At 42.5% G+C, this 27,955-nt stretch overlaps 1 protein-coding gene across 1 annotated transcript; it reads left to right on the top strand.

Moving 5' to 3' along the window:
- Positions 1 to 127: 127 nt before the first annotated feature.
- Positions 128 to 27,955, top strand: LOC139639004 (mitochondrial intermediate peptidase-like). The gene is made up of 19 exons (XM_071513039.1): positions 128 to 511; positions 701 to 874; positions 1,393 to 1,481; positions 1,676 to 1,762; positions 1,987 to 2,050; positions 2,173 to 2,355; positions 3,059 to 3,215; positions 3,744 to 3,792; positions 4,606 to 4,666; positions 4,896 to 4,948; positions 7,607 to 7,760; positions 7,857 to 7,934; positions 8,596 to 8,803; positions 9,942 to 10,051; positions 10,441 to 10,515; positions 12,107 to 12,223; positions 16,363 to 16,484; positions 18,152 to 18,225; positions 27,215 to 27,955. The coding sequence occupies exons 1-19, from the start codon at positions 365 to 367 to the stop codon at positions 27,313 to 27,315; spliced, it is 2,103 nt and encodes a 700-aa protein (XP_071369140.1). The 5' UTR covers positions 128 to 364; the 3' UTR covers positions 27,316 to 27,955.

The following is a 27,955-nucleotide window of genomic DNA, read 5'->3' as shown; positions in this document are numbered from 1 at the left end:
GTCTCGATATTTTTTGTGCAGTTTAATTTCGTCCATATTTATTTATTCGTTCATCAATTTCACGAAAATACCAGCTGCAGCAGTCAGCTACATTGGCTTTAATAGCTAGCAAGCAGGCTAACATGTGGGAGCTATTTGTTTATTAGATTGACAGCTACGCTTCATACAACAGTTTCCATACAAAAGGTCAATTGATCTGTCATTTCGCCGAGGACAATATTTTCGAGTATACCAATTGTACCAGTTATTCGTTCGGCTTTTTGCAAGCAAACTAACCTACTTCAAGCTAAAGTTTAGCATGTCCTCTATCATCCCCTATCAGTCCAACAGAGAATTCAGAGCATAAAAACAGGTTTAGTACAAAATGTCTGCTTGTAAACGACTGCTTTACTTTGTAAAGCACAGAGGGATATGGACGTATGTTCGGAGAAATGTCACAACATGGTCACCTGTTGGAGCTGCATTCAATGCCAAACCCCACAGGAGACTGGACTTGCTCGAAAAAAACTTGGTTTGTATCGTGTCAGATTCTTAAATGTCTCTATTTTGTACTGCACTAATATTTACAACTATTTACAACTTATAATAAAATAAACATTGGTCACAATCGTAATAGTAATCTGCCAAACCAATGCTGATCTGCCTGTTTCCTCTCATCACATTTTGACATTCCCCCTCTGTGTGTGACCTCCGGCTGCAGGGTTTGTTTGGAGTGCCGGAGCTGAGCTCTCCTGCAGGCTTCCAGGTCGCCACAAAGAAAGCTCTGCAGGACACCCAGCGCCTGGTGGAGAAGGCCTGCTGTGGGCCCCCAGGGGCTGAGACTGTGGAGTCTTTTGACCGGCTCTCAGATGGTCTGTGTAAAGTGGCTGATCTGGTAAGTCCAACATGCAAAATCAAATGCAAAGATGAATATTTATAAGTGAAACAATGGCACGCATGAATAAACTAACACCATCAGCAGAAATCAAACACCCCCTCACTGTCACACAAGCTGCTCAGTTGATGTTTCACAGGTTATCATACAGAATCTTCTAAAATGGTAAATCTGCACCATATGAGCAATAGTGATCATAAATGTAGGAATGCAGAAGGGCAGTTAGCCATGCGGTAAGAGCGTCATACAAGTGATGGGAAAGTCCTTAAAGTCTGTGATGCTACAATACCACAACTGTACATTTTAGTACAAGGCACTTAACCGCCACCTGCTCCAGTGGTACCTGCTCTGCAGCTGATACTGTACTATTACCTGCAGCTCACTTACTGTGTACTTACATTGTGTAATATGGTTGGTTATCTGTCAGCTAAATTGCCAAAGTCTGGATGGCTAGTTCAGCAGGCAAGAAAGTCTGTATTGCATTGTGTTCTAATTCAGATTTTCCACCCTGTACCCAGGCAGACTTTGTGAAAGTAGCACATCCAGATCAAGCGTTCCGGGAGGCGGCAGAAAAGACCTGTATAGAGATTGGCACAGTTGTGGAGAAGTAAGGTGTATTAGATATTGATCCCAATGCAAATATACACCACAGTACACATAGCACATGAACGTCAAGCACACTGAGCAGACTATGAAAGAACATATTGTAACTTTCAGTATGTAGGGAGAAGATACTTGTAGCAGTACCAAACAGATGCTGGCATTTGATAGGTGCTTAGTTTCAATGGTTGTATCTTTCAGGCTGAATACTAATGTTGAGTTATGCAAGAGCCTAAAGAATCTGCTGGACAACCCAGACGTTTTGGCTCAGCTGGACCCAGATACAAGGTAAGGTTTACTGTCATCTTATTTATTTATTTAGTCTGTGTCTCTACTGTAGGTTCTGTACACCTGTAGTGAGTGCTTAAAATTGCATGTATTATCAAAAAATAAGCACATTGTCCCTTTGCAGAATGATATGAATGTCTTTAGGAATGGTTGTATCACCCACTCAGTAAAGAGAGTGAGTTTAATAGTGAATTTTAATATTGATTTTCCGTTTGTCTTTCTAGGCGAGTGGCGGAGTTGTTCATGTTCGACTTTGAGATCAGTGGAATTCATCTTGATGAAAAACTGGTGAGATGATCAATAATGTGTAGTCTCTCCAGCTACCATCAGGGCTTTTCCATGCTTCATGATAGCCTGTGAGATGGCCTGTCCAGTATAACTGATTTACTTGTCATTTTAATTCCTTGCAGAGGAAAGAGGCAGTCGCCCTTCATGTGAAGCTCTTGGATCTCAACAATGAGTTTCTGGTTGGCTCTCACATGCCAAACAGAATTGCGAGGTCGGCAATTCCTGAGCATCTACACTTGCACTTTGCAAAGGAGGGAAGCTTCATCCAGGTTGGGGGATTGCATGCAGATTCCCCTGATGACTTGGTACGTGTTTAGTCTGCGTCCATGGAACAGTTCTCCCATTGGTCAGCAGGAGGCGCCTTTGTCATATAACAAAAGCTCAGTCTGACTCAGCACTGCTTCAAGGGAAGGTTCAGGATTTCAAGTAGCCTATCCTGTCCTGATTAGTAATCAAGCCCCCTCTCGGGATATTGAAAGTCTTTTCTTTGCAGAGTCTTTTTTTTTTTCCTAAAATATTGGCTCCAGCCTCCTGTAAGTATATTTTAGCAATGGTAGTACAAGCCAATGAGCTATAAAACCATCACTCTCAAAAATCACATGCAAGTGTTTTCAACAGGTCTATTTAACCGTTACAGGGGAGTAGGTTTTATTCATTTTATTTGACTTTTGTAACCTCTCTCTCTCAAGGGAGGCAAAGAAAGCTGCATCCAGACAAAAATAAAAGTTACAGACCAATAACATGTAGCAACATATAAAGTCAGAATACAGTCAAAAGTCACTTTAAAGACAGAACAAGGTAAAACAATGTATAAAATCGAAATGACTATATCACAATCCAAGTAGTGGCTCTCATGATTAATAATCAATGAGATCGGTCTCCTCAACCAAAAATCCTCAACCTTCCCTTGATCTATTGACCAATAGGAAGTCTTTTTGTGAAAGGACAGCAGCATTGATGTCATGGTGCTTTTTGACATTTAATGTTATGATGTATTGTGCATTCCAGGTGCGGGAGATCGCCTACAGGATTTACCTCTATCCCAATGCAGATCTGATGGAGTGTCTGGAGGAGCTGCTGAAATGCAGAAACAAACTGGCCAAACTGGTGGGCTACGAGTCCTACGCTCACAGGGCTTTAAAGGGAACAATGGCCAAAACCCCAGGTAATATACTCCCATTATTATTACACTGTAATACACTATCCCTTTGCATATAGTAGACTGATTTAGGATGACTATATGGTTATCATTAGTCCTTGATGTAACCATCTGGTGTCCTTATGATTGAGTGATATAGAGGACCTAAGTAGTTAATGACTGTCCCATAAGGATGAGGTCAGGGGTTTGATCCCCACAACAGCCAAGTTTCCTATCGAAGTGTCCTTGAGCAAGACACTGAACTCCTACCTGCTCGCTTATTCTTAGTTGCCGTGGATACAAGCATCAGGTAAATGTGTAAAATGTGTGAATATTCCCCTTCCATTAACATCCATTTTAATTTTAGATTGGTGATTAATTCAGTATTGGTCATGATTTCAAAAAATAGCTTTTTGTACTTGATAGTTCTCTTTTAGAGGTTTAATGCAAACTATAGAACATTTTTTTCCTTAAATGCCTTGTCTGCCCTTTTGGCTACTAGCCTCAGATACAGTATGCTCTTGAGCTGTAACTTTATTTTTATTGTCCTTGCAGAGACAGTGATGAATTTCCTCCAGCTGCTAACAGACAAGCTGGCAGACAGGTACAGTCTACTTTTAAAGTTTTTCTCACAAATCTGAAAAATGCGTAGATCTCATTTTTGGTTTGAATAGCTAGATGGTTGTAATTATGACCAGATTTTTTAATATTGTCTCAAAGGCCATCACATATTAACCAGACCCCATCGACCTCTCAATTACTGATGATGAATGATGACATGAATGATGAAACAATGAAATGATTCATAATTTTTAGGAGCAAATGTGACTTGTTTACTCAGAAAGGAGGACGTGTGTATGTCTGATCTTGATGCTTGGCTGGCTAGAGGACTTAAGTGCTTCCATTTAGGCTACAGTTAATTATAAATCAGTGGGCTGACGCAGCATGATGCCGTATAGTGAGGAAGCCATGGAGTTGTTCATCCCCTGAAGCAGAATATGATTTGACTGCCTCTAGTCAGGTTAGCACTGTGGTTTCACAGCAAGAACATCCTGGGTTCGATTCCCGGCCCTGTTCCTCCCTGGTTGGAGTTTTCATGTTTGCCTCTTGTTCCCCGGGGTTTCCCCTGGGTGCTCCAGTTTCCTCCCACAGTCCAAAAACATGCAAGTCAGATGGATTGGAGACTCTAAATTCCCCATAGGTATTAATGTGAGTGTGAGTGATTGTCTACCTGCGCTGACGAAGCGGCGATCTGTCCAGGGTGTTCCCCTGCCTCGCTGCTGTCAGCCCAATGCATGCTGGGATAGGCTCCAGCCCCCCATGACCCTGAATGGGAATAAGCGAGTAAAGAGAATGAATGAATGAATGCAGTGAATAGTCGAGTAGCTCTTGACTTGTTTTTTTTTTTATCTTGCAGAACGGCAAAAGACTTTAAAATGATGACGGACATGAAGAAAAAAATCAACCCTCGTAATTCTGTGAGTGTTTATCTGTGTGTTTCTTTTAGACTGATAAATGTTTGGTTACTCATGTGCATAACTAATTATATCCCAATGGTTTTTGTCATTGTGAATATAACACAGCTCACATATTCAACCATGTTATTAATGGTTTCATGTTATATTATTGATTATGAAATGATGTATCATTTGTTTGATACCATGTGGATATGGTGATACAGTATTGTTTGTTTGTATTATCCAACAGGGGCTGATGCCATGGGATCATCCGTACTTTAGTGGCGTCTTGCGTGCTGAAAGGTGAGTACTTGGCATCTCATGAAACGGTTATTTTCAACCAGCTGTCATTTGATAAAGCCAAATTGATTTATATCTTTTTTGCGGTTTAAGATGGTTGTAACTCCATATTCCAGCGAGGCGCAAAATGTTATTGTGTCCCAGCTCTTCCTCGGGTATCAGAAGGTACAAAAGGTGTTAGGGGAGAAGCATGGGAGTTGTATACGTATTGTTTTGCTCCTTTCTCATTCAGGACAATACAATCTAGTGTGTTCAAGTGCTGCTCAGTGTCTCTAACTTTTCTTCTTTAATCTTAACAGTAGTGGGATTTTGTGGCAATTTTAGGTTTAGTTCCACATCCATCTATGGTTTGGTCCCAGTTTTGGTTCTGGGTTCCTAGTGCAGTTTGCAACTCCAAAAAGATTTTCCTGCACTACTTTATCAGCAGAAAAACATTGTTCTACACATGGACCACACATCTTTGTTATTGTAGATTGAATTTGGCCAAATTATACAGTTATTTTATTTTCCCATTTTCTCTAACTGTGATAGTAGTGTTCTTGCTGTGGCAGCACGCCTCTGCTGAATGGATACAGAGTAAACTCTGTTCCCTGTCACCCAGTTTGACCTGATGTCAACATACGCTCCATAGGATTGTTAACAAAAGATCTGTCAAACAAACGCTGGTATTTTTTTCCCCTACTTATGTAAGGATTCTTGCCCGAAGTAACAGTTAAGCAGTAATCTGTTAATTGCTGTTCCTGTGCATGTAAAAGGAAGAGATTATTCAGTTTTAGGCCAACAAGAACCCAAATAGGTTTATTTGCATGTTCTTTTTTAGTCCTCAAATTTGTTTGTTTTTGTTTTCTTTCTTTCTTTTTCATCAACTTTTACAGTTGATGTAGATAATATTACTCCACACCTGCTCTTTTGAGCAATGCAAATTAAACAGTCCATTTAAAGGAATTTGTAAGCTCTCTCAACATATATTTATCTTGCAGTGACTACTAGCTGCTTTTATGTTTTATTTATTCCCTTAGAACTTTTCTGAGCCCAAAAAAAAAGGCAGCAACTTTGATGTTTTAGGTCATGGAAAAGCTGGGCTCTTGTTATTGAAACTCATGGAAATGTTGCATTTGCCTCACGCTGCGAACTCCAATTGTCCGATGCACTCAGGAACTCAGTGGTAAAAAGAAATGCAGGCTAAGCAGCCATATTGTATGGCTGAGTGAGAGACGCAGTCAGTCCCACTCCAGTTGTGTGTTGGCCCACCTTGACTTTCTACAGATAGCCTGTTATTAATGAACTGCTCTCTTCCTTCCCAGCGCTCTCCAGAGACCAATAACGCCACATGCCAAACGTTCTGGATAAGGTTTTATTAAAGCTTTATTGCAGACATTTTAGATCCCTGGCGTGTCCTTTGGATTAAAGCATCCACCAAATTGTGTGTGTGTGTGTGTCTCAGCACTATTATGTGTCAGTGACTGTTTCCACCATGGGCCTTTGGCAGAGCCTCTGACCGAGCAGTGGAAGAAGTGTAGATGTGTTTCCTTCTTCCTTTAACCAAGGAAAGTCTGTGCCGCCCCCGTCCCCCCTGCCCTCCCAAAAAATCCCCAGTACCCTCTTATTTCTATCCATCTCCGATTGGTGGCTTTGGGCTCTGCTAGTTGGCAGGAGTTCCCTGAAGAATTGAGTGTAGAACACAGTCTGTCTACATTAAAAAGAGGCTCCTTGCCCAGAGCTGCTACTGTTTTTCTGCTACACACAAGTTTGTGCGCAGGCAATCTCTCTTTCTCTCTTTCTCTCTCTCTCTATCTATCAGCAACCATTAGAGTTGGAGACTGTTCAAACCATGCTTAAATTAGGTACAGATTGTGTGCTTGTGTGTGTGGTAAATAGACTTGGTAGCTGTACTCAGGAGGCACTCTGTTATCCGTCACTGATAATATACGCAATGTGGGATTCATGCTAAATAACCAGTTTGGTGTGGTGGACTCTCTTTATCTGAAGCGCCTTACAGCACCATGCATACATTTTAAGCATGGGTGGTCCCAGTAGAGAAACAAACCCCCCCCCCAAACCTGGCGGTAATGGTGCCTTGCCCTTCCCATTGACCTCACATATATGTAATGTTAAGGGATATTTACCCATTGTGAATCATCCCACTGTTCAGTAGCCTGCAGCACAACATGTACAGAAAGAGTGTCCTACATTTAAAAAGGGTTGCCACGTCATTCTCTCACTTTACCTTCACCATTAATCATGCTAGTAGATCCTCTGTCTACAATAGGAAAAGAGTTTCTCTGCACATTTTAGTTTAGGCAAGAAGTGATATCCGGATGGGCCCTCAGGCTGTTTCAGATGGTTTGACGCTTTACTCAGTCCGCATCCAGATGGGGGGAAAACTGTGCGTGATCTGAAGATAGACCAAGGGAACTGAGTCTTTCAACTTTCTGCTTTTTCTCAACAGTCAAAGAGAGCTTAAGGGCAACTAGACTCGAACTTGCACCTAGCTGTGCCCCATGTTGTTAATTTGGGTTTCACTTTACATAGGTGCAGATATTAGAAACAAAGCACTTTTTCTTGAGGTCACGGCACATTTTTTGTCATCATTCGCAGTCATTCAAAATGGCTGCCTCTTCCTTCATGGCAGTGCTCTGGGTTGTGTTTGTGTCATGGCAGGTACAACATAGAGCCCAGTCTGTACAGTCCCTACTTCTCCCTGGGCGCCTGCATGGAGGGCCTGAATAACCTCTTCTCTCAGCTGTACGGTGTCTCCCTCATGTCCGAACACCCCAGCGCAGGAGAAGTCTGGAGCGACGATGTCCGCAAACTGGTAAGGCTTGTTGATAGCGTAAAATATCTGTGATAGTGTCGATGCTTTACTGTAATGTGGTGTTGATGCTTTGTGTCTCTGTGTGTGTGTTTCTAGGCTGTGGTACATGAGACAGAGGGGCTGCTGGGATACATCTACTGTGACTTCTTCCACCGGACAAATAAACCTCACCAGGTATGCATACACACTCTGACCTACACACTAGAGCCACCCAAGAGCCCCTGTCAACTTAGTCTGGGATAGATCATAAATATTACTGGCTCACATTCCTTTCTCCTCTAAAAATAGCGCTCACTGTATTCTAAAATGACAGCATCCTTCTCAAACCCCCAAGTAATGTCTTTGTGTTGTTTCCTTGGTGCATCGCTCTGTCCTGTTGCTCGTGTTTTTCGCTCTCTTATCTCCACTCCTGTTTCTCATTCTCAATGCAGTTTTTCAATTCAAATAATCTTAATTTGCAAGACAGGAAGAACTAGGCCCAAGTTGCCAAAGCACTGCAATGCCATTAATGGATGTAACATCAATATATTGTGTAATGCAGGCTATGTATGTGAGGTAATGACAAAATCAGTAGAAACCAGGAAAGGAAAGTGCATAATCACAATCAGAGATATATGTCTTATGTACAGAATTATTTTCTATTTTCTGACTTAAAAAAAAGAAAAAAATGTGCATCTGCATCCACTGTTTTGTTTTTTTTAATCTTCCATCAATCTCTCTGTCACTCCTTCCCCTCCCCCCACCTCACCCCACCTCTTGTCTTCTCCACCATACCTCCTCCTCTTCTCCATCCATCTCTTCCCATCCACTTCTTTTATTCTGTCCCATGTCCCAGGACTGTCACTTCACCATCCGTGGCGGCCGTTGGTGCCAGGAAACGGGACAGTACCAGCTGCCGGTTGTGGTGCTGATGCTCAGCCTGCCCCACCCCACCAAGAGCGCCCCCACCCTGCTCAGTCCGGGCATGATGGAAAACCTCTTCCATGAGATGGGCCACGCCATGCACTCCATGCTGGGTCGCACACGCTTCCAGCATGTTACTGGTAAGTTATACTTATACATATCAGGTGCATGCGTGCACACAAACACAACATCCACACGCGCGCCCACACACACCCGCATACACTTTAAATGCTTTATTTGAATCCACACACACCCGGAAATAACCCAAACATGCCAGTAAGACATTACAGTGCAACTGGCATTACACACATGGATTAAACAGTAGGTCTCATACAGACTGTTTACCTGGCAGAGGGTTTAGTGAAGTAATTACAGTACAGCAATCTTGGAGTTGATCGATGCTTGACATTTTACAGGCTCTTTATCTGACAATGATGGCTGTTCAGTTCCCAAATGTCACAAGTTGGAATTACATCGTTGGATATTGAGCTACAGGTTATGTTTATGCCATTCATCACAGTGTAGCAACTTGATAATGGAAGTTAAATCCGATTAAGTATAAGCCCCGAGGAGAGCTTCAAATTCTCCTTGGCTACCATAGCTGTCATTCAATACTATTTCACTTGTCGGATAAAGTTGAGGGATAACTTGGCCGGTAATCCAAGATTCCAAGAACGTTGACTTCACACTAATAACAGTATCCACTTACTGAAAGATAGTGTATAATGTGGCAACTTGAGACTGCTATTTAGTGGACGCCCTGTGCACATTGACTGTTTTTCATGGTTGACACACTGATTAAATTCAACTTGTTTCTGGAAGCTCCTGACAATTGCATTAACTTGAGTTACTCTATGCACTTATGAATACCTTTTTTTTCTTTTTAGCAATGTTCTAAGGTCAATTTTTTGATATCCATTGTATATTGTTGTATTTTATATTACTCCTGCACCTGTGCGTGCGGTCAAAGTGACGTAATTCCAGCCAAAAATAAATGGCCACATTGAAGTTGCATGTGAGGTCAGGCACCACTAGAAGATTTGAAACAATTCGGAAGGACCCACAACACCTTCCACCAGGATTGGCTGATCAAAGAGAAACCGGAACTATTGGTCAATTTTGTTGAGTTTTTAGGTGCGCAGTCCTCATGAGAAGCGCGAGAAGCATGAATGCTCAAGGTGAACTGACGGCATGTCAGCACGTCAGCTCCCACACGTTGCCACACTCCTTTTTATTGTTGTTGTTTTTTTTTTACTATTCTGAACATCTCTCCTCTAGGAACCAGATGTGCAACTGACTTTGCTGAAGTCCCCTCCATCCTCATGGAGTACTTTGCCACTGACTATCGAGTCGTCAGCCAGTTTGCCCGTCATTATCAAACTGGACAGGTACACCTAAAACCTCCCAATACAGATTTGTGTGAATTGTGGGCTACATTTAGTTTTGATCATGGAATACGAAGACAATTTTGTACTAAAATCAACCTTTACTTTTTGGTTGCAGAGAAATGAATGCCGATAAGTCATAATTATAGCTATTTTAACGACCACATTGTTCAGTGAGCTAAGCCACATACATTTTACTTACATTATGAGTTCAGCTGTCACCCACTGTCACTGCACTGTGAATGATGCACTGTGTATGATGTAATATAGCAGAAATGCTTCAAAAGTAAACAAAACATTCCATAGTAAATTAGGTGCACTGGGATATAAGGCATATGAATATTATGTCTTACTGTCAGTTTCACTCCCTGTCTGTTTCCTTGTCTTCTCAGCCTCTGCCTGAGAGTATGGTGGCTCGCCTGTGTGAGTCTAAAAAGGTGTGCGGGGCTGCAGACACCCAGCTGCAGGTACAGTAACCCCCCTCCCCCAATACACATTACGGGTACAATTTTATTTATATGTATGGCTTACATTTACAAGAACAGTTGCAACTGCAGAACAGATACAACCACATATTTATAACTAAGGATAGCTTAGTCCTTGTGGCAGGCAGGTGGATGTATACATGGGGGTCCGGGGCTTTTGCTCAGGGTCATTCAGCAGTATTGTACACGGTCAATGCCTGGGACTGGACCAGGATCCTTTGGACTACAATGCTGCCTAAGTACAGGGGGTGGACAAAATTACAGACAGTAACGACCATATATTAATGTAAAGTCGCTAATAAGGGTTACGACCACCCTTTGCTTTCAGAACAGCTTCGATCATACAAATCCTGAACTGTGTGTAGTGGGATATTGGACCTTTCTTCAAGAAGGAAAGCCTCCAGTTCTTTGAGGCATGAAGGAGGTAGAAATCTACTTCCCATAAAGGTTCAATGATGTTTAGATCTGGTGACTGAAGAGGCTATGGAAGGCCTTGATGTTCATGAAATCTCTCTTGAATTTGCTGGGTGGCAACCAGGTGGCAACAGACACTGTAGGTTAAAAGCATCCTTTGGCTTTCTCCAAACGTTTACCCATCTGGATGTAGAAAAAAGGGTGAAGGCCGACTCATCAGACCATATTACATTTTTTTCCATAGTCCAGGGGTCCAGGTTTTGTCCTCCTTATTTATGTGTCTTGATAGAAATACCAGTATGTGAAGCTCACAATGTACCATTTTTATTGACTGTGTCACACAGGTGTGGATTCAATTCTGTGGTAATTGTTTGAGGCTGCAGTTTTGTGATATTTTAGGAACTATCCTGTTAAGTGTCCGTCTACCCCTGTCAGTGAGCTTTGACTTGTGACCACTGTTCCTCTCACTGCAGTTTGTCTGTGTTGAGCATAGGTTGTCATGATTTTCCAGACTGTTCCTCTTGCCACATTAAATCATTTTGCAGCTTTTGTGACTGATACACTTGCAATTTGGACACCGACTATTTGGCCTCTTTGGAACTGTGAGTTACCTCATGTTGCTTTGAAAAGTCACATGTAAAAGTGCTGATTGTCAGACCATATTAAATCTGACACATACTGATAGTTGGCATTCAGCTTAATAAGAGTCACCTGTGAAGCTATCTTTGTAATTGTGATTCAGTTACTTAAAAGTTCACGTCCTTTTTTATGTGGTGTTTCTGTTATTTTGTCCACCCCTGTAGTTATCGATGGCATAATTACAAATATGTCCGACAGAAATTGATCTTAAACTGACTCATTCACATCGCAATGATTGTGTGCTAAAATTATTAGAGAAAATCTTTTTAAGCTGTTATTTCCATGTAAGTTCCACACCAGCATCCTGTCGTCTTTATTTTTGTTTTCGTAAGATTGCAATGGGCATACGGGTGGTGTTGGTGCTCATGCTTTGAATGAGTGATTGACGACAAGCATAGCAATTCAGGGACATACTGATATACATAACACTTAGTGCAGTGGGGATATGTCCAGACAGTTTTAACATTTAGCATGTAGCTGGATTGATTCAGCAGGAACTTTTTTTTTTCTCTCTGGGCAGATCTTCTATGCTGTGTTGGACCAGATCTACCACGGCAAACCTCAACACCGCTCCACCACAGATATCCTGAAGGACATGCAGCAGAAATTTTACGGTTTACCTTATACGCCCAATACGGTACATCCTTAAATGTCTCTTTATTTTGACTTTTTTTTTTTCTTTTTTCACTGACTTGGTGGTCCCTTGAACTTCATTATGAGGTCAATTACAGTGTTCAAAGTTAATGAATGTGTGAGGAAAGTTCTTTGCATAATCCCCCTCACAACTCTCTTCACACTGCTCAATCGGACACAGAGCGCAGAAACTGCACAAACCCAAGTGACTGAGGTTTCCTTTAGCTTTCTTCTCTCTTTTCCTTTTCTCTCTCCCTTGCTCTCGCTCTCTCTCTCTCTCTCTGTCTCTCTCTGGTTTTATATCTTTTACCCAGGCACAGCACCGTTTAAGGGATTAAAGCCTTTTTTTGAGGCCCTGCTAAAATAACAAAGCAGAGGTGTACTTTGAATGAGTTCTCCCCAGGGGAAATATTTGAAACTCTTTCTCCCGGTCCTTTAATGAAAAAAGCTCACTTTTTCCCCCCCCTTTTTGCAGCTGTAGGCGAGGGGATGAAGCCAGGAGGGAGCAGAGAATCAAAAACACAGTCATAATTTAGCCAGGAATGGCCTTCAGAAAGCATTTATTCTGGGCTATAATTATGTGGGGTGCCATCAGGAATAGACAGAGTTCAGTACTGCTGTATATTCTCCCCAACTTTAACTGCCTGGCCAAAGTTGCTCTCTTTCTGCTCCCACTCTTCTGCTTGCACCCTGCTGCCTCTCCGGGGATTGTGGTTTATGTTATATACTTTCCCGCTGTCCCACTCATTCCTCTTCAACTTTCAAACCGCACTGAAAGGTCTAACAGACACGTCGCCTCCGAATGCGCAGCTAACCACATCGGGATCACTTTCCTCATTTGAACTCCTCCGTGTTAATTGTGTTGCCTGAGTTTCGAGGGCCCCGTCATCGGATCGGAGCGAGTGAAAACAGATTTGTTTAGATTGTTCAATAACAGACTATTCTTTTTTATTTTTTTATTCACTCTCTGTCCCTCCCTCCACCCACCCATCCTCACGGAAACACAGCTCAGGAAAACTTTCCACAGCAAAGTGAACATTTGAATGGCTAATAGGTTACAGAGAGCCCCAGATTATAAACACTGGGGTGATGTGACATGTGTATAGTTTATAGAGAAGGGATATCAGTTCCCGCTGCACACAGGGAGAGAGAGAGGATCAGCTGTGAGTAACACAGACCACATGGAGACCCTTGGGCTGAAGATAATATTTGGAAATAAATGGCAGCAAGCGTGACATTCTGCTAGCCATGTTGACATTTCTTTAATCTGCGATTCTTGGCTTGAATGCTTTAGACCAAGTGTTTGTTCCTTTTTTTTTTTTTTTTAATGAGTAGTGTCTTTGATGCACACCCCAGCCATATATAGGTTCACATTCTACTGTAAAAACATGGTGTTGCGCCTTAGCACCACGAACAAAAGACCACCAGTTGAGTTAGGAGGGAACAAAAATGTCTTTTATCTGCTGCACAAGAGGAACAGAGTAAAAGCCTGTGCTGACTTTGTCTGCCTTTGTATGGAGGGATCAAAAGGATATTTAGCTGACATGTGACCCACTCACATTCTCTCAAAAAAGTTGACATTAATCATTTGATGTGAGGCAAAGGGATTGAAAACAAAGAGGAGCTTGGAGGTTTGAAAATCATTTTCGTGGCACGTTGTGACGAGTGTTTAAAGCACCTCGTGAAGACTGTGGCGGCATACCAAGCAGTTCTTCAATAGCTGCCCTAGCTTATCTGCTTCCGCAATATCAATAGCCGTAATTCTTTTGATACCACATAAAATACCATGCAATCAAAGCGTCTTCTTATGAAAGGCCAACTTTCCATAGTCTGTGGGTTTTAAATTTTGCAGTGAACAAACTGATAATGGGTTAAACCATCTTCATGTTTTTTCCTGCAGCACTTTTTTGTCACTGTTGCACTTTTGTTTTTTCTTTTTTGCATTTAATTCTGTGGACATTCTAATTTTTTGACAGCATGTCCTGTTCTTAACTTTTCATATGTACTACTCTTACCAGCTAAAACAGACTTGTAACCCAGATGACTGGAGGCACTGTGTCAGCTGACAAAGTGAACCCTCTCTCCCTCGGCCTGTCAGTGGTTTCCTGAGCCACAGCTCCTCTCTCAGGAGTGCTATTTACCCCCATTAAAGTCATTAGGGCCCAGATGGGTCTCGTCAAGCCGACACTTTGGAGCTTAAGCTTCACGCTGTAGTATCACCTAGATCAGACCGCAGAGCGCTCTCCCACCACAGTGAGGATAAGCAGCCTCCATTTCATACTCTTCACCAGTTGTTTTCACACTTTTTTACTAGGGACATTTTCTTCTATTGTAAGATCGTTTTAAAGGGATTTCTGCATCATTAGATAGTATCTAATATACACTGTATTTTGGAGGTTATTCAACAGGTGTATCTTGTTTTTAGATTAGTACCCTGCAGTATTTTATTCAGCCTATCTTTTATTGCAGGGAAAGGTTTTGGCAACAGAGCAAAGCCAATAAATGTTTTAATTAATTAATCCAGAATAGTTGTGGGAAACCACTCTGAACTCTGGCATGTTATGATAAAATATGAAAGCAGCGATAAGATTCAGGTATGTCTTCAGAATTCCACCATGTCAGTAAAAGCCAAAACCAATGAAATAAGACTAAGGCTCAGTTTTGATTGTTTCTCATGGTAACTTTGGAGATCTGCTCTGGATAATGGCATTGTTATTGCTTGAAGTATGGAGTTCCTTATATCTTTGGTTATTTCCTTATGTTTGAGCAGAGCTCTAATAATATGATTGTGCAGTTAAACCTGAGGAATCAGAATCACTTTATTCACCAAGCACATTAACTGTAGCAGGATCTTCTCTTGGTGGCTTTGGTACAGAAGCGCAATGATAACCCGCATACTACAATACATATTTTTTTCTACTTGGTGAATAAAATTATTCTGATTCTGAAAATGATCACAGTTGCCTTATGAAGCACTGAGATGTTAATATGTACGATTTTGGAGGATCTGTGGAGTTGTAATTTAGTTTTGTTAACTACAACAGCTGCAGTCTTTTCTAACCGGCTGACTATTTGAGTGTTTGCCAGCTGAATTTCCCTGGAGTCCCCGTTTGCAGAGATCATAAACGAGCTCGTCTTTATAGATATGGAGAGAGGCCCCCTCAGGCGACTGCAGGGAGAGGAGAAGGGGGCTTTCTACCATTTAGGGATTTCCACGTTCTGTCTTTTAAAGAAGCAAGTGGCAGGTATTGAAGTTATATTTTGTTTATAGAAGTTGATCGAGGAAAGATATATTTATCCTGCCAATATAATGACATCAACAAAGGCAAAGAAAACAGTATAAAACATGAATCGGTTATGAAAAGAGCATCAGCTAACACAATTATCCATTAGTAGGAGTGTATATCTATTCAAACAATGGCCCAGAAATGTTTTGCAGCAGAGTTATTATAATTTATTTATTTCCTTTTTTTAAATGTCAAATTGAATATCCAATTTAGTTTCAGTGTGCTGATAGATCTGGGCCCATTCTAGACTAGAGGCTTCTTTACTTGAGTGCAGAAAAGATCAAGAGACTTAAAGTATTCAGGTTAATTTTTATTTTATTCAGTTAGATTTGGTGGCAGACATTTTAGTTTCAGTTCTTTATTTTCTTTTATTTTCAGTTTCAGTGTATGCAGATGTTTTGTGCCTAGTTTTAGTTTTAGTTTCAGTTAACCGCCATGACCTTTCTTTGTGCCTTTTACTGGAATAGTTGGCCACAGCGATGGAACGGCTACGCTCGTCTCTTCCCTCAACAGGTTTTACAAGCAGGAACACTTAAGCCTTTTAAGGTTGCGCTGGCCTCCCTCTGCCGTACTGCACCCTCACCACACACACTGCTCCAACAAACCCATTACATGTTTCATTTTGTCAAAATTAATGCACAGTGTCAAAGGATAATTGCACGCTCTCTTTGTTAAGTGCAGCTTCTTTAGATGGGAGCCAGGATTCTGCTTTCACTGATCCCAGCAGTGCGTTGCTCTGCCTCATCCAGCCTGATGCAGTAAAACCTGTTGACGGCTAGATTACTTTAAGCTATTCTACCTTTTCACTCAGGTAAAAATGTTAATGTTGTGGCTTCATTTTTTGTTTCCTGTATAGGCGTGGCAGTTGAGATTCAGCCACCTGATTGGCTATGGGGCCAAGTACTACTCCTACCTCATGTCCCGGGCTGTGGCCTCCATGGTGTGGAAGCAGTGCTTTGTTCAGGATCCCCTGAACAGGTGAGACAGCTGTTCTGTGTTAACTGTGGTTCAGGGCCAAAATGTGCCTAAAAATTCATAAATCGACCATGAAATCAAGCAAGCAAAAAATTCCCCTTGCCCCTGCAAGGGAAAAAACACAATGCTCAATGCCCTTATAAAGAAAAAAGAAAACATTTCCTCTCCTTTATATTGAAGACCAACTCATATTGAGCGTTTGCCATTGCATTCTCTATCTTTATTGTATGAGAAGGAAGTAGTGCTGGACTTAATAGGTTAAGATCATTGGCTAAATCAGTTTCATTCTGTCCTTTATATGATAAAAATTGATCCAGTTGGGCGTCCTGGTGTCTACCCACAACATCCTGGGTGTGCGTCTGGCCCATACCTCTTGTCTCTTGTCATCCCTCTCTCTCTCTCTCTCTCTCTCTCTCTCTCTCTCCCAATCTTTCCAGTCTCTCTGTACTGTGAACCTTCAAATACAGACTAAAATGCCCCCCCAAATAACAAAATACTGATCCTAGCTGACTACATGATACGATAGACCTAATCTGTATCTCTAAAAGCATTTTAAACTGCATGATTAAGACTCGCTGACACTGCACTGTCAAGGGGTGTCTGCTATGCATTTTGTATTATCTCAGTAGCCATGGCTACATGTACACTATTGGTTGTTACTTAATCCAAGATGTCCAATTGAGGGAGAAATCTTGACACTGTCACTTATTTTCAGATGATAGTATTGATGATGACTTTTCCACTGACTCCCATGCAATTATTTTATAAATCTACAACGTGTTTTAAATGGGTTTGATGGGCCCCAAGGTGATGTAACTTACTCGGTGCATGAAGGGCCATGTAAACTTTCCATTCAAGCAAAAACAATGAAAAGGTGGAGGCACAAGGTTTTCAGGTTTACTCAGGTTTACTTTACGGGTCAGAGAAGGTTTTAATCACTTATTCAGTTCCTGTGCTTTTGTCTCTGCAGAGAGAGATTAAGGTATGTTTTGATTAGCACATTATTGGCATATTTTTTTACGCCAGTTGTAGCCTAGTGAAAGTCCCACGATGTGACGCAAAGGTACAGTCGGTGTAAACCTGTTTTACGTTTAGAAGGCTGAGACAAATGTCTCCTGACAGGCAGCCTTCCCCTGGATACTGTTAAAGTCTCTGTTGCCTGACATTGAACATGACATTAATATGAAACCCACACCGACTTGGCAGGTGTCTGCTGTAATCCACCAACAGACACCAGCATCCACATTACCAGACCCCTCCCTTATCAGCAAGTGTTCGCCCCTGGACAAAGCACAAAGGCTTTGTTTAGAGAGAGAAGGCTCTGCTGCATCTCCCTCGACTCGAGCCCCGCAGCATTCCCCCCCCCCCCCCCCCCGTACCTCTCTTTTCTTTCCTTCGCTGTCTCTCTGTCTTCCTGTCTTCCCTTTTCCCACTGATATTGTTTTAGTTCCACCTGCAGTTGTCAGATCTCTGTTTCCTGTCACCAGTATGTTGTGAACAGACGGCTTAAGAGACTTGGCCCTGGGCTCCGAGCAGCGGTGGAGGGATTGGGAGGGTATGAGGAACTGATAGGGGAGAATACAGGTGGCTGTAATCTTATCTCTCTCCTCTCTGTCTTTCTTTCCCTTGCTCTCTCTTTCTCCCTCTCCCTCTCCCTCTCTCTCTCTCAGGGAAATGGGTGAGCGTTATCGTCGGGAGATGCTGGCCCATGGAGGGGCGAAGGAGCCCATGCTGATGGTGGAAGGTAATGCACCATGTTTTAAACTGGTGATTCCCAACCTTTTTTTCCCTCACAGCTGCCTAAATTCAAACACACATTTCAAACAAAAACACTTTTTTTGTCATTTAGACCAGTAAAAGTCAGTGAAACACGATTTAATGATGGGTTGCTGAGTTATTTTTCCAGTAAGAATTTAGACTACTCCTTCAGTCCTGAGTTCTTGGTCTCTCTTTAATATGACCCCCTTGCCTTAAACTCTCTGAGCCTCCTCCTGACCTCTCCACCCTGCAGCCTTCAGGCTGTAGTCGCCCCACTTATGTACAGGACGCCCTGTCTGCAGGTTGTGCTATTTCCCATTTGAAAAGTTTAAGGAGTTCATCACCGGGTTGTCTGCAGTTTAGGAATTAAAGTGTTAATCAGTTAGCTTCCAGTATCACCAGTAAAATTGGTTGTGTGTAGTTACCATTATGTAATGTTGTTGAAATTGTTTTGGCATGCTGGACAGCCTGGAGGGTCAACTGATTTTGGATTTGGTGGTGTTTTTTCAGCACATCCCTCACATATGAAGTGGAAAACTATCAGCTACCTAGTTACAACTTATGTTGATGACAAAGTATGCATCCAGCGTTGTTTATCCCTTTTAAGGATAAGGCTGGTGTTTTTTAATGCATTTCTTACCATCAACAAATCCTATGAAAATAACAAAATCAGTAATGAATTTGTTTTGCTAACGAGTCTTGTCCATGTAGCCGATGCCCAATAAAGCCGTGTCCGAGTAGAACTACATTGTATTACAATACTATTAAAAACATGTCAAAGAGCCATGCCGTTGCTCTGGGCAGCATATTTCATCATTGCGATGCACCGGGCCTTAATAAGCTGACCGTAAACACATTTTCCATCTCAAGAAGGTAGATCCGTAGCACTGAAAATAGTCTGTGTCGTAATGAAGAATTTGTACCCATTTGAATTTGATTTGGTAATTACTACAATAGCCTGACCTTTCATGGTAACAGCGATTTTTAAAATTGAAACCATGTCTTTGTGAGCTGTATTTAAATGTTTTTAGCTCACAATTGGAGCCAATGACTTCCGGTTTGAAAGCTAAAAAGGGAACATGGGAAGTCGGAAAGTAACAGGAGTAGAGCAAACACATTGTTGATTTTGCTATTTTCATAGGGTTTGTTGATAATAATAATAATAAGCAATGTACTTAAAAACTGATGATTGATGAGCTTTCCTGATTCCATGACACTTTAACATCAGCTGTAAAGGTTGTACTGCAGAGCACCTGAGGGGAATGTTGGTGTTACATGAGTTTGTCATCAGACAGCAGCGGCAGTGAGTCCATTAGTCAGGTCGTAATTCTTTCAGGTATTCACAGCTGCTGCTGTTGTGGTTTGGCCCACTCTGTGCTGGAGGCCTCACAATGGAACATATTTACTATTATAACACGCCTCACTAGGTTTCTTATCTTTGTTTACAGGGGCTTCGTCAACCCATAGACACAGCCAGTCATGTTGTTGTAGGCCAAGCGTGGTGTTAGAAATGTACCATCCACGAGAAAAAATATTACCATTATTGAGATGATGTTAATATCCCACCCTATAGTATAGTGCGTGCTTGAAATCTTGAAAATGTGTGTGTTTTTTAAACCGCTAACACACACCACACAATGCAATGCAATGTGGTCATCCCAGCTTTTTGACCATTTTACCAGCAGCTGTGGTTTGTCTTTTGCCAGTGATAGATGTCTGCCGGCCTGACAGGCCAAAAACTATTGCCTCCTCTTTCCTCCCATCACTACCTCCTCTCCGCCCATCGTCCTGCTCTCCTTCGCCCCCCCTCCCTCTCCCCTTCCCCCCTCCTCTCCCCTCCCCTCCTTGAGCAGTCACTGCAGCATGTCTGAACATGATAACAGAAGGCAGCACGACCATGGCAGGCAAGGTGAGAAAGAGACGGAGAGACAGAAAGCGAGGGAGAGTAGTAATATCAGGTGACAATTGGGAGTGTACTGTAAATCTCTCCCTCAGGGTCGTCTCCTCCCTCTTTCACAGGATTGTCCCCCTGACAACTCTAAGCGGGGCTGCGCCCGGCCTCTGAAATTACAACCACCGAGAGATCAGTTCCTTGTTATTAGATCTACTGTCCAATTAACTGCTGTTGAACTGACAATACTTGCTTTTATGGTTCCCTTTGAAGTGGATGCTACCCTAATTATAGGCCAAGGCCTCATGCGCAGAATAGCTATCAAGGTCATTTGGATCCGTCTGGCTGTCTTTCCCAGCCATAAATACGAGTCTTATGACTACTGTTACAACACACTGTCAAAAATACATTGGGACTTATGTCTAGCCAAAATAATTTAATTTATTAACAAAAAACAAGATCAAAGGAGCCTTTAAGTATTTTGCCATAAATTACTTTGGTTAGACATTAGGTTTAATCTCATATCTCATATGTTTTCAGTGTAGTTTTACTCTGTGCACCTGTATTTATGAGCATTTCATAATTTTTTTATAATAATATCCCTTCCATCTCTGGAGAAATGCTTAACCTGGGGACCTTTTGAAAGCTGACTGTCATCTAGCCGCCTGAGCATTTTGATTGCTACATATGTCCATATGATTTAACTTATCATCATGAATGCCTTAGTCAGTCATAAAACTACGCGCATGTGTTGAAACATTTAGCTTTTCACCATTGTTTTCTATGGGGTTGAGAAGTTCACAGCAGCCATCTTGAATGCCTATTGGGAAATGAAAAGGAACACTTTGAAGCGAATAAGCAGTCACTTTTTTTTATCCATAGCTGTATTTAGGCCAAAAGACTATAAGAAGCACACAGATTCCAGACCCAACCCATTACACATAATCCTTTCCAACAAAGACCCTTGTGGATGAAGGTGTGTAACATTTCCCTGCTATCCCCTTTGGCCAGGTGGTAGAGGGGGCAGGAGGGCACACGGGGAACCGGAGCAGGCCCAGAAAGGCTAATCGGAGGCCAGACTCTTTATCTGCATGGCTCCATGCCCACTATTGGATGTTTCCCAGGAAAGACGGTGCTGAAATGTAACCCTGGCATTAAACACGAACAGCAGCATCAGGAGAGAGAGAGAGAGAGAGTCAGTCAGAGAAAAACTGAGAGAGTAAGAGAGAAGAAAAAGGAGAGAAAGGGAAGGAGAGAGTGAAAGGTGATCGACTAGCGGGACACACTGACTGAACCTCTATGTTCAGGAGCCCAGGCCGCCCCAAGCCCTGCTACAGAGAGGGCTTTCATGGGCCGACCTGTTCCCATAGCCCCGACTGCCTAGCCCAGATCAGGAGCCACACCAGGGGGATAATGGATCTACTGGGGCTTGGGAGCCGGGTCCCAGGACCCTGCTACCTCTTTGTCAGGAGGCAGCTTGGCTCAGTTGGCGCAAGCAAGTAGAAAGTTCTAATGACGGTTTACATGGAAGCTAATAAACCCCCAGAGGGCAGCGGGCTGCACAGTCCCACAGCACATTCGTGACAATGTCGTGTAGTTCTTTCTGAATACGAGAAGAGGATTGTGGGAATATTTACAATAATGCAAAATTTACGGCCTTTATTCATGAGATGCTGCTCTATAAGGAATAAACATGATTTGTAGAAATTATTGCTGTACACTGTAAAGCAATCCACAATGAAAGTCAATAAATCAATCATATCTTATAAACATCATCACAAATAGAAAGGTGGGTTAACTAAGTTCAGTAGGGTTTTCCCTCCATCACACTGCTGCTCCTCGGCCCGTACTGTAAGCTGAGTGGTTTTTAGGAAAGAAGGTTACACATCCTGCAGCAGAAAATAACTGCCCAGTGCAATGTTTGTCATCACCCTTGTCTTACTGGCTTTTTTGGCCTGTCGAAAACATGGTTTCTAGAAAAAGCAGGCTTCCTGAACTTCAAAGGTGTAATTATAGAGGCAGTGAGCCAATGGTTTGCCTCCAGGTTTGACTGAGGTAATTGCTTTTCGCACCTTGACATGTTTCAAATGGTTATGAGCAGAAGCTTAAGTGCTGCTGGAGCAGCCAGAAATGTGTTTTGAAATGTACAGTTATGAGTATGAATATTACTTGATAACCTGATAATGTCACTATCTTGTTATTGTTTGATGCAGTAGAGAGCACTGTGTCCATGTCAGTGTCTGAATATTCTTACATAGACATTCAACAATTATGATAATGCAGAGGTATTCAGGCCGAGGCTCAAGCAACTGTAGGCTACAGTCTTTTCACATTTTAAATTTTCTCTGCAGCATATTGCAGCACCCTCAAAGTTGTGAGTGCGTGCAATCGGCCTATCAAGTCAACCAGTTAAACCAAGCCTGTGGCTGCCTCAAGTACACACACACACAGCCGACCCATGGGATTGGGATCAATAGCTCTTATGAAACAGCTAGTTTCAGCCAAGCAGTCTGATTGGTCAAAGACACGTTCCAACAATGTTGATTAGTGCCGTAAAACACAGCTAGGTGCTTTATGAAAAATGGACCGGCTTGCGACACAAACTCTCAGGGAACCAGATAGCGATTTATGGAACATTTAACTTTTTCTGCCCTTGTTTTTTTGATTGTACACTACTTTTCAGACAGTACACATGCGTCAGTAAATGCTGTGAACAAGCCTTACTACTCTAGAGGGCGTTCTTTACTGTCAGTATGCATATTTCAATACTGCCAATCAAAGTCTCACCATCATACCCATATTCACAATGAAGAATACCCTCTCAGGTGTTATTGCTGTAACAGATGGGACTGGTATTTTATTTATCAATTATTAGAAGAATATTGATCATCAGACAGTTCTCTCTCAGCATCTTTAACTGTGATAGCTTGAAAGACAAAACTTGTTCAAGGCTGAAACTCAGATGTTTGATAAATACAAGCAATTGGAGCCGGCTGGGCTGCAATTTTGATGCAGCCCTGCTGAAATCCAGTCCCTAGAGCTGTCATTACCATGGGCTCAGGGCTGTTAGCCAGCCACATAGGCCTTCATTTCACTGATACCCATCTCCAACCACCCTTTAAGTAAATAAACAAGTAATCTTGTGCAGGCTACTCCACTGTATGAAGTAAAGCTCTGTTTGCTCTAAGGATTGTAGTTTTCATTTTCATTTTGTACACAGTGTTGGAAAAATATTAGGACAGCCTTCCAGATTTCATTTCTTTTGCACAGTCAGTGTCACCCGTCTCCTCTTCATGTTTGAAGTGGATCTGACTGATGAAATCAATAATGGATCATTGAATCAGGTGAATTGGATTCACCTGTTCAGTCTATTTCATTGGAAGAACAGGGGATATTACTCAGTGTAAAGGCCAAGAGTTATCTTTGAATACAGTATTCTCTTCAGAGACTATTTGTAGAGTATTAATTGCTCTAAGCAAGCATCAGTCTATTCTCTTTTTAGAAAATCACTCACTCTTTCAGATGGGGTGGTGGTAGCCAGATTAAAGAAGCGGCCTTGTTACTAGAATGTTCCCAGACCAGCTCGTAAAATTTGTTTGGGAAAGTGAAGTGAGTAATGCTCTCCCCTTCCTCGACAAGTACTCTCGAGGTACCCTTGAGCAATGTACTCGACCCCCATTTGCTCCTGTTTGGCTGTTCAGTGGCCAACGTGTGTAACTGTTGTGAAGCGGGGTTTTGCTGAAAAAGCGTGTTTACGCTCAGCAATTCCTCTGTAGCTAAATAAAGGTTTTAAAAAAGATGTACTTTTATTTTGAACAGATCGTTATGTGTCTTTTAACACCCACTCTTTTACCCAACTTTTATCAGCCAACTTGGCTAACGCTGCAGGCATGGGTAATGAGATGTAATGGGTATAAGCCTTGTTGTCTCAATGGCTGTGTCAGTGCCATTATGAATGGAAATGGAAATTCTAAAGACTAGATGACTCACATGGCAAAGCCTCTGTCCTAAGGCTCTTGCCACAATGGCCACAAAGCGCAGCCTATCCTTAGTTTGGCTCTGGTTTTTCCTCTGTGCGTGGCCAAGAGTGGCTGCCTGTACAATTTTACCCATTGTAATGCTATTGAGCATGAGGAGAGACTGGTAGCAATACGACTGAGTTAGCTGTAAACCACAAGTAGCTGGATGGCCTGTGTGCATCTGTAGTGCAGATCTCACTCGTCTCTGTCATCGGTGAGATAATCCTATGTGTACAGTCAAGTTTAATCCTTTTAAATGCAAGCTTTCACCCAGTAGTCTACAGACTATGAAAAACGTGTTTGATACAGCACAAACAATCCTTTGTTGAAGTTTTTATAGCCCTGGCAGGTTGTGATCGGATTTCCACACACATTTTGATGATTAATAGTCTAGCCCAATGCAGAGTTCAGAAGTGTCATCCAGGTACTTTTGGGGTACAGCTAACCCACTAGTAATGCTTCCATTTTCTCTTCATGCCCGTCAGCTTTACAAAGCTATTACCATTTTACAGCATGTCGAATGTTTACCCCAGCAGTCTGTTTTGTCTCGCTCAGCCCCGCCTCCCTGTGTGTATATCTATAAAAGCAGCTCCTCAGATCAGATACTCCTCTGCAGGGTTGTTATGACTTTGAGGTTATCTGCACATTCCTCTCGAACTCTCCCAGGGATCTTGGCTGAGAAAAGGCTCACTCCTCGCTGCTTATTGTGGAGCCTCTCCTCGTCTACCGTTAGAGGCCACGTGAGGCCCAGGTGCTGACACCCTGAGCTGTTAGCGATGAGAAGCTGGCTAGGGCGCTCTTGTTTACCTGACTAACCTCTTTCACGATCAGACCCCCCTCTCCATCTCTGCCTCTCTCTCTTCCTCCCTTCCCCCTTTCTCTCGGCCTCTCTCATCACTCTTGTCATGTTAGCTTTGCTTGTTTAACACACTAACCTGTGGCAGGCGAGGCTCCAGGCCTCAAATCCCCCTGTGGATAGGCAGTCAGGAAATTGCCGCTATTAGAGAAAGTGCTAGTGACACTGCAGACAGCGTATGGAGTATCCAAGTCAGTAGCTGAGCCTATAGCTCTGTGTGCTCACATAGGACTAATTATAAAAAAAACAAGCATGTGAACAAGTGTCGTCTCAGAATTTATGCTGTACCTGTGTGTCTACTTGTTTATTATTTTGGTGTCACGTGTCAGTAATTAGTTAAAAGTGGTGCTGTTCAGGAGCTGACCCTGATGTCTGACCTCCCTGTGGAGTAGGGCAAACACAAAGAGGATTTTCCTACAGGGATCAATATAGTATCACATCATCGTTATCCAGTGATCACAGCAGCCACACACTTGAGACATGCAGTGGCTACTCTGCCTGGATCCCACACTGTACACAAAACCATGACACAAGTCACACATAAAATAGTGTAAATACAGTGTGGCCACAAAACGTGTGCGTCATTCCTTGCAGGAATAAAACATACAAACGTTTCTTCATGTGAAGTGGCTATTTTTGCAGAATCAAATGGTTATATGTAGCTTGTAACTTTATGTAATTAATAGACTGAGATGTCCGTGCCTAAGCAGGACTTGGGCTGATGCAGTGCTGAGTTTAGCCTGGTACTATGACACCCTGACATCATGTTGGAGTGAAATTCAGTATTTGCAATATCGGGAAAAGTAATACTTAAGCACTTTGCCTTATTCAGGAAATTGTATTGGCAAGGTCTTTCCGTGAGAGGTTTCAAGGCAACGTGATAGGCTGCACAGGATATCCTCAGTATTAATGTGTATTAAAGCAGCTTGAGTTGTTCATAGGATTTTGGTCTCCACTTTAAAGGGGTCATCAAGTGCCATTTATGTCAACAGCGGTCACAGCAAAAACATCATGCAGCTCTTTAATTAGGGCTATCATTTGTGGTTGGAAATCACCGCTTTCATGTGGTCGTCTTGTTCCCTTGGATCCGGGGGCCTTGTGGTTGCGGTGTGTCGGGACCCCTGTGTGTGGGTATCACCTTGTAGCCGAGGGGCAGGGTGCGACCGGTGGGTAAGAGGAGATGATAATCCCTGCGCTGCTGCTCTCATGCAAGGCGGTTCACTGCAGGCCGGGCTCCAAACCAGGGCTCAGTTTCTACCTGCTGAGCCAGTTCTAGGACAGCGGCTCCTCCGAGATGGGCTCCCTGATGTATGTGTGTGTGTGTGTGTGTGTGTGTGTGACTGTCCGTCTGTTGCCGCCTGCGTGTCCATGTGGTAGTTCTGGATCCCTTTGTGAAACTCTTTGCGTCTCCATTCATGCGCGCTTGTGCAGACATGTTTATGTGTGTGTGTTGTATGTGTGTGTGTGTGTGTTGGAGGTGACCCATGCAGGAAAGAGGGGGAGGGGGAGAGCGCCTATTTACATTGGCAGCTACACAAGGGGAAATGAACTGACTTCAAAGCGGGTGTGCAGCGGAATTGTAAAGCGAGCAAGGGAGCCCTCCACGCATGAGCTAGCAGACAGGCTCTGAAAACACAGACAGATATTCCCAGTGCTTGCTCACAGCGGCTTGCTGGCAACGCAGTCATACTCGCTCTGCAGCGCTAGTCACAATCTATTGTGTTGTCAGAGCTCAGTATCAGCCCTGTAAACCCTATCAACACTATAAAATTTACACTTTCATATTTAGTTGAAAGCAGAAATGAGAGATGTTGAGAACTTCATCGCTTTGTTTTATTACATACATTTTGTTAGATCATATCACATCTGGTTTATATAGGCCTATTAAAGGTGCGTGTCCACTAAGCTCCAGTGCCTTTTTTTGTTGTTGTTTTCACTATAGGGAGAATGTAAGTGGCTGCACATTGTCTTTTTTATCCCAGAGTGTTGTTTTGTCACTTCAGGTTTAAAATATTTCAATGTTTCAGAAAATCACTGCACTTTTCCCATTAGAATGATGAGGCGTGATGTAGTCATGGAAAAAAAAACAACAACAACAGTGCATTTCCGGTTCGTCCCAGCGGCCCTGCCAGCGCTTTTCTGGCAGAAAAGCAGCATAGTGGACCGGACGCATGCCCTAAGACCGCTGCTTTGTGTTTTTGTGTGACAGGGATGCTGCAGAGACGGCCCACCATTGAGGACTTTGTGGATGCGCTGGTGTCCGAGCTCAACCCAAACTTTGAGACCTTCCTCATGGACTCTGAAGGCTGAGGGGTTTTTTTGGTCGGCATGGAAACGGACTTCAACCTTCACAAGGGAAAGGGAGAGCTCTATAGATCCGCACAGAGAGGCGGGGCAAAGGGGGGAAAACACACCAGCAGGGCACACACTCATCCTCACTACACTTAAGTATTTTTATTTCATCTGTGAACCAATTCTTTCTTTTCAATTTTGTATTTCTGTTGGCCTGTCATGATGACTTTTACATATTTGTCTGTCTCTGCTGTCAACAAAATGTAATATGGTATGAATTAATAACTTTAAGATGATAACAAGCATAAAGCAAGGCTGTAGCATTGTTAGCACTGTTATCTGTAACTCTCCATGCTCCTGGATGGACCTGATGATGTGTAAATATATCTTTTAGACTCAGGAGAGCCCTGTTCCCTTCACAGACTTTATCCCAATGCTCTGGACCCCCCTATGTCGCTATACTACTGCTAATACTACAAATAACAATAGTATTATGGAAATTATTCATTTGATTTCATACCCTTGTGCCAAGCCACATATGTTTACAGCCAAGAAGGACTGTTTTTGTACATACTTTTATTTACCTTTTTCTCAATGCTCACTGATGATGATGATAATGGAAAATATATTGTGTAATGTAAAATATATCACTGCAAAT

This window comes from Centroberyx affinis, unplaced genomic scaffold (assembly GCF_046629955.1).
Source record: "Centroberyx affinis isolate AG114_WGS23_722 - 3 ecotype Tasmania unplaced genomic scaffold, CSIRO-AGI_Caff_v1 ptg006720l_1, whole genome shotgun sequence".
Classification (NCBI taxonomy): Eukaryota; Metazoa; Chordata; class Actinopteri; order Beryciformes; family Berycidae; genus Centroberyx; species Centroberyx affinis.
Note: the sequence above shows the minus strand (reverse complement) of the source record. Positions and strands in the feature narration are given on the sequence as shown.

What these genes read in the sequence shown, in the direction of transcription:
- LOC139639004 (XM_071513039.1), top strand. Translation starts at nt 365, where the DNA reads ATGTCTGCTTGTAAACGACTGCTTTACTTTGTAAAGCACAGAGGGATA. An exon ending in ATTGGCACAGTTGTGGAGAA is followed by an intron (nt 1,482 to 1,675) that starts GTAAGGTGTATT and finishes TGTATCTTTCAG; the next exon opens with GCTGAATACTAATGTTGAGT. An exon ending in AACAATGGCCAAAACCCCAG is followed by an intron (nt 3,216 to 3,743) that starts GTAATATACTCC and finishes TTGTCCTTGCAG; the next exon opens with AGACAGTGATGAATTTCCTC.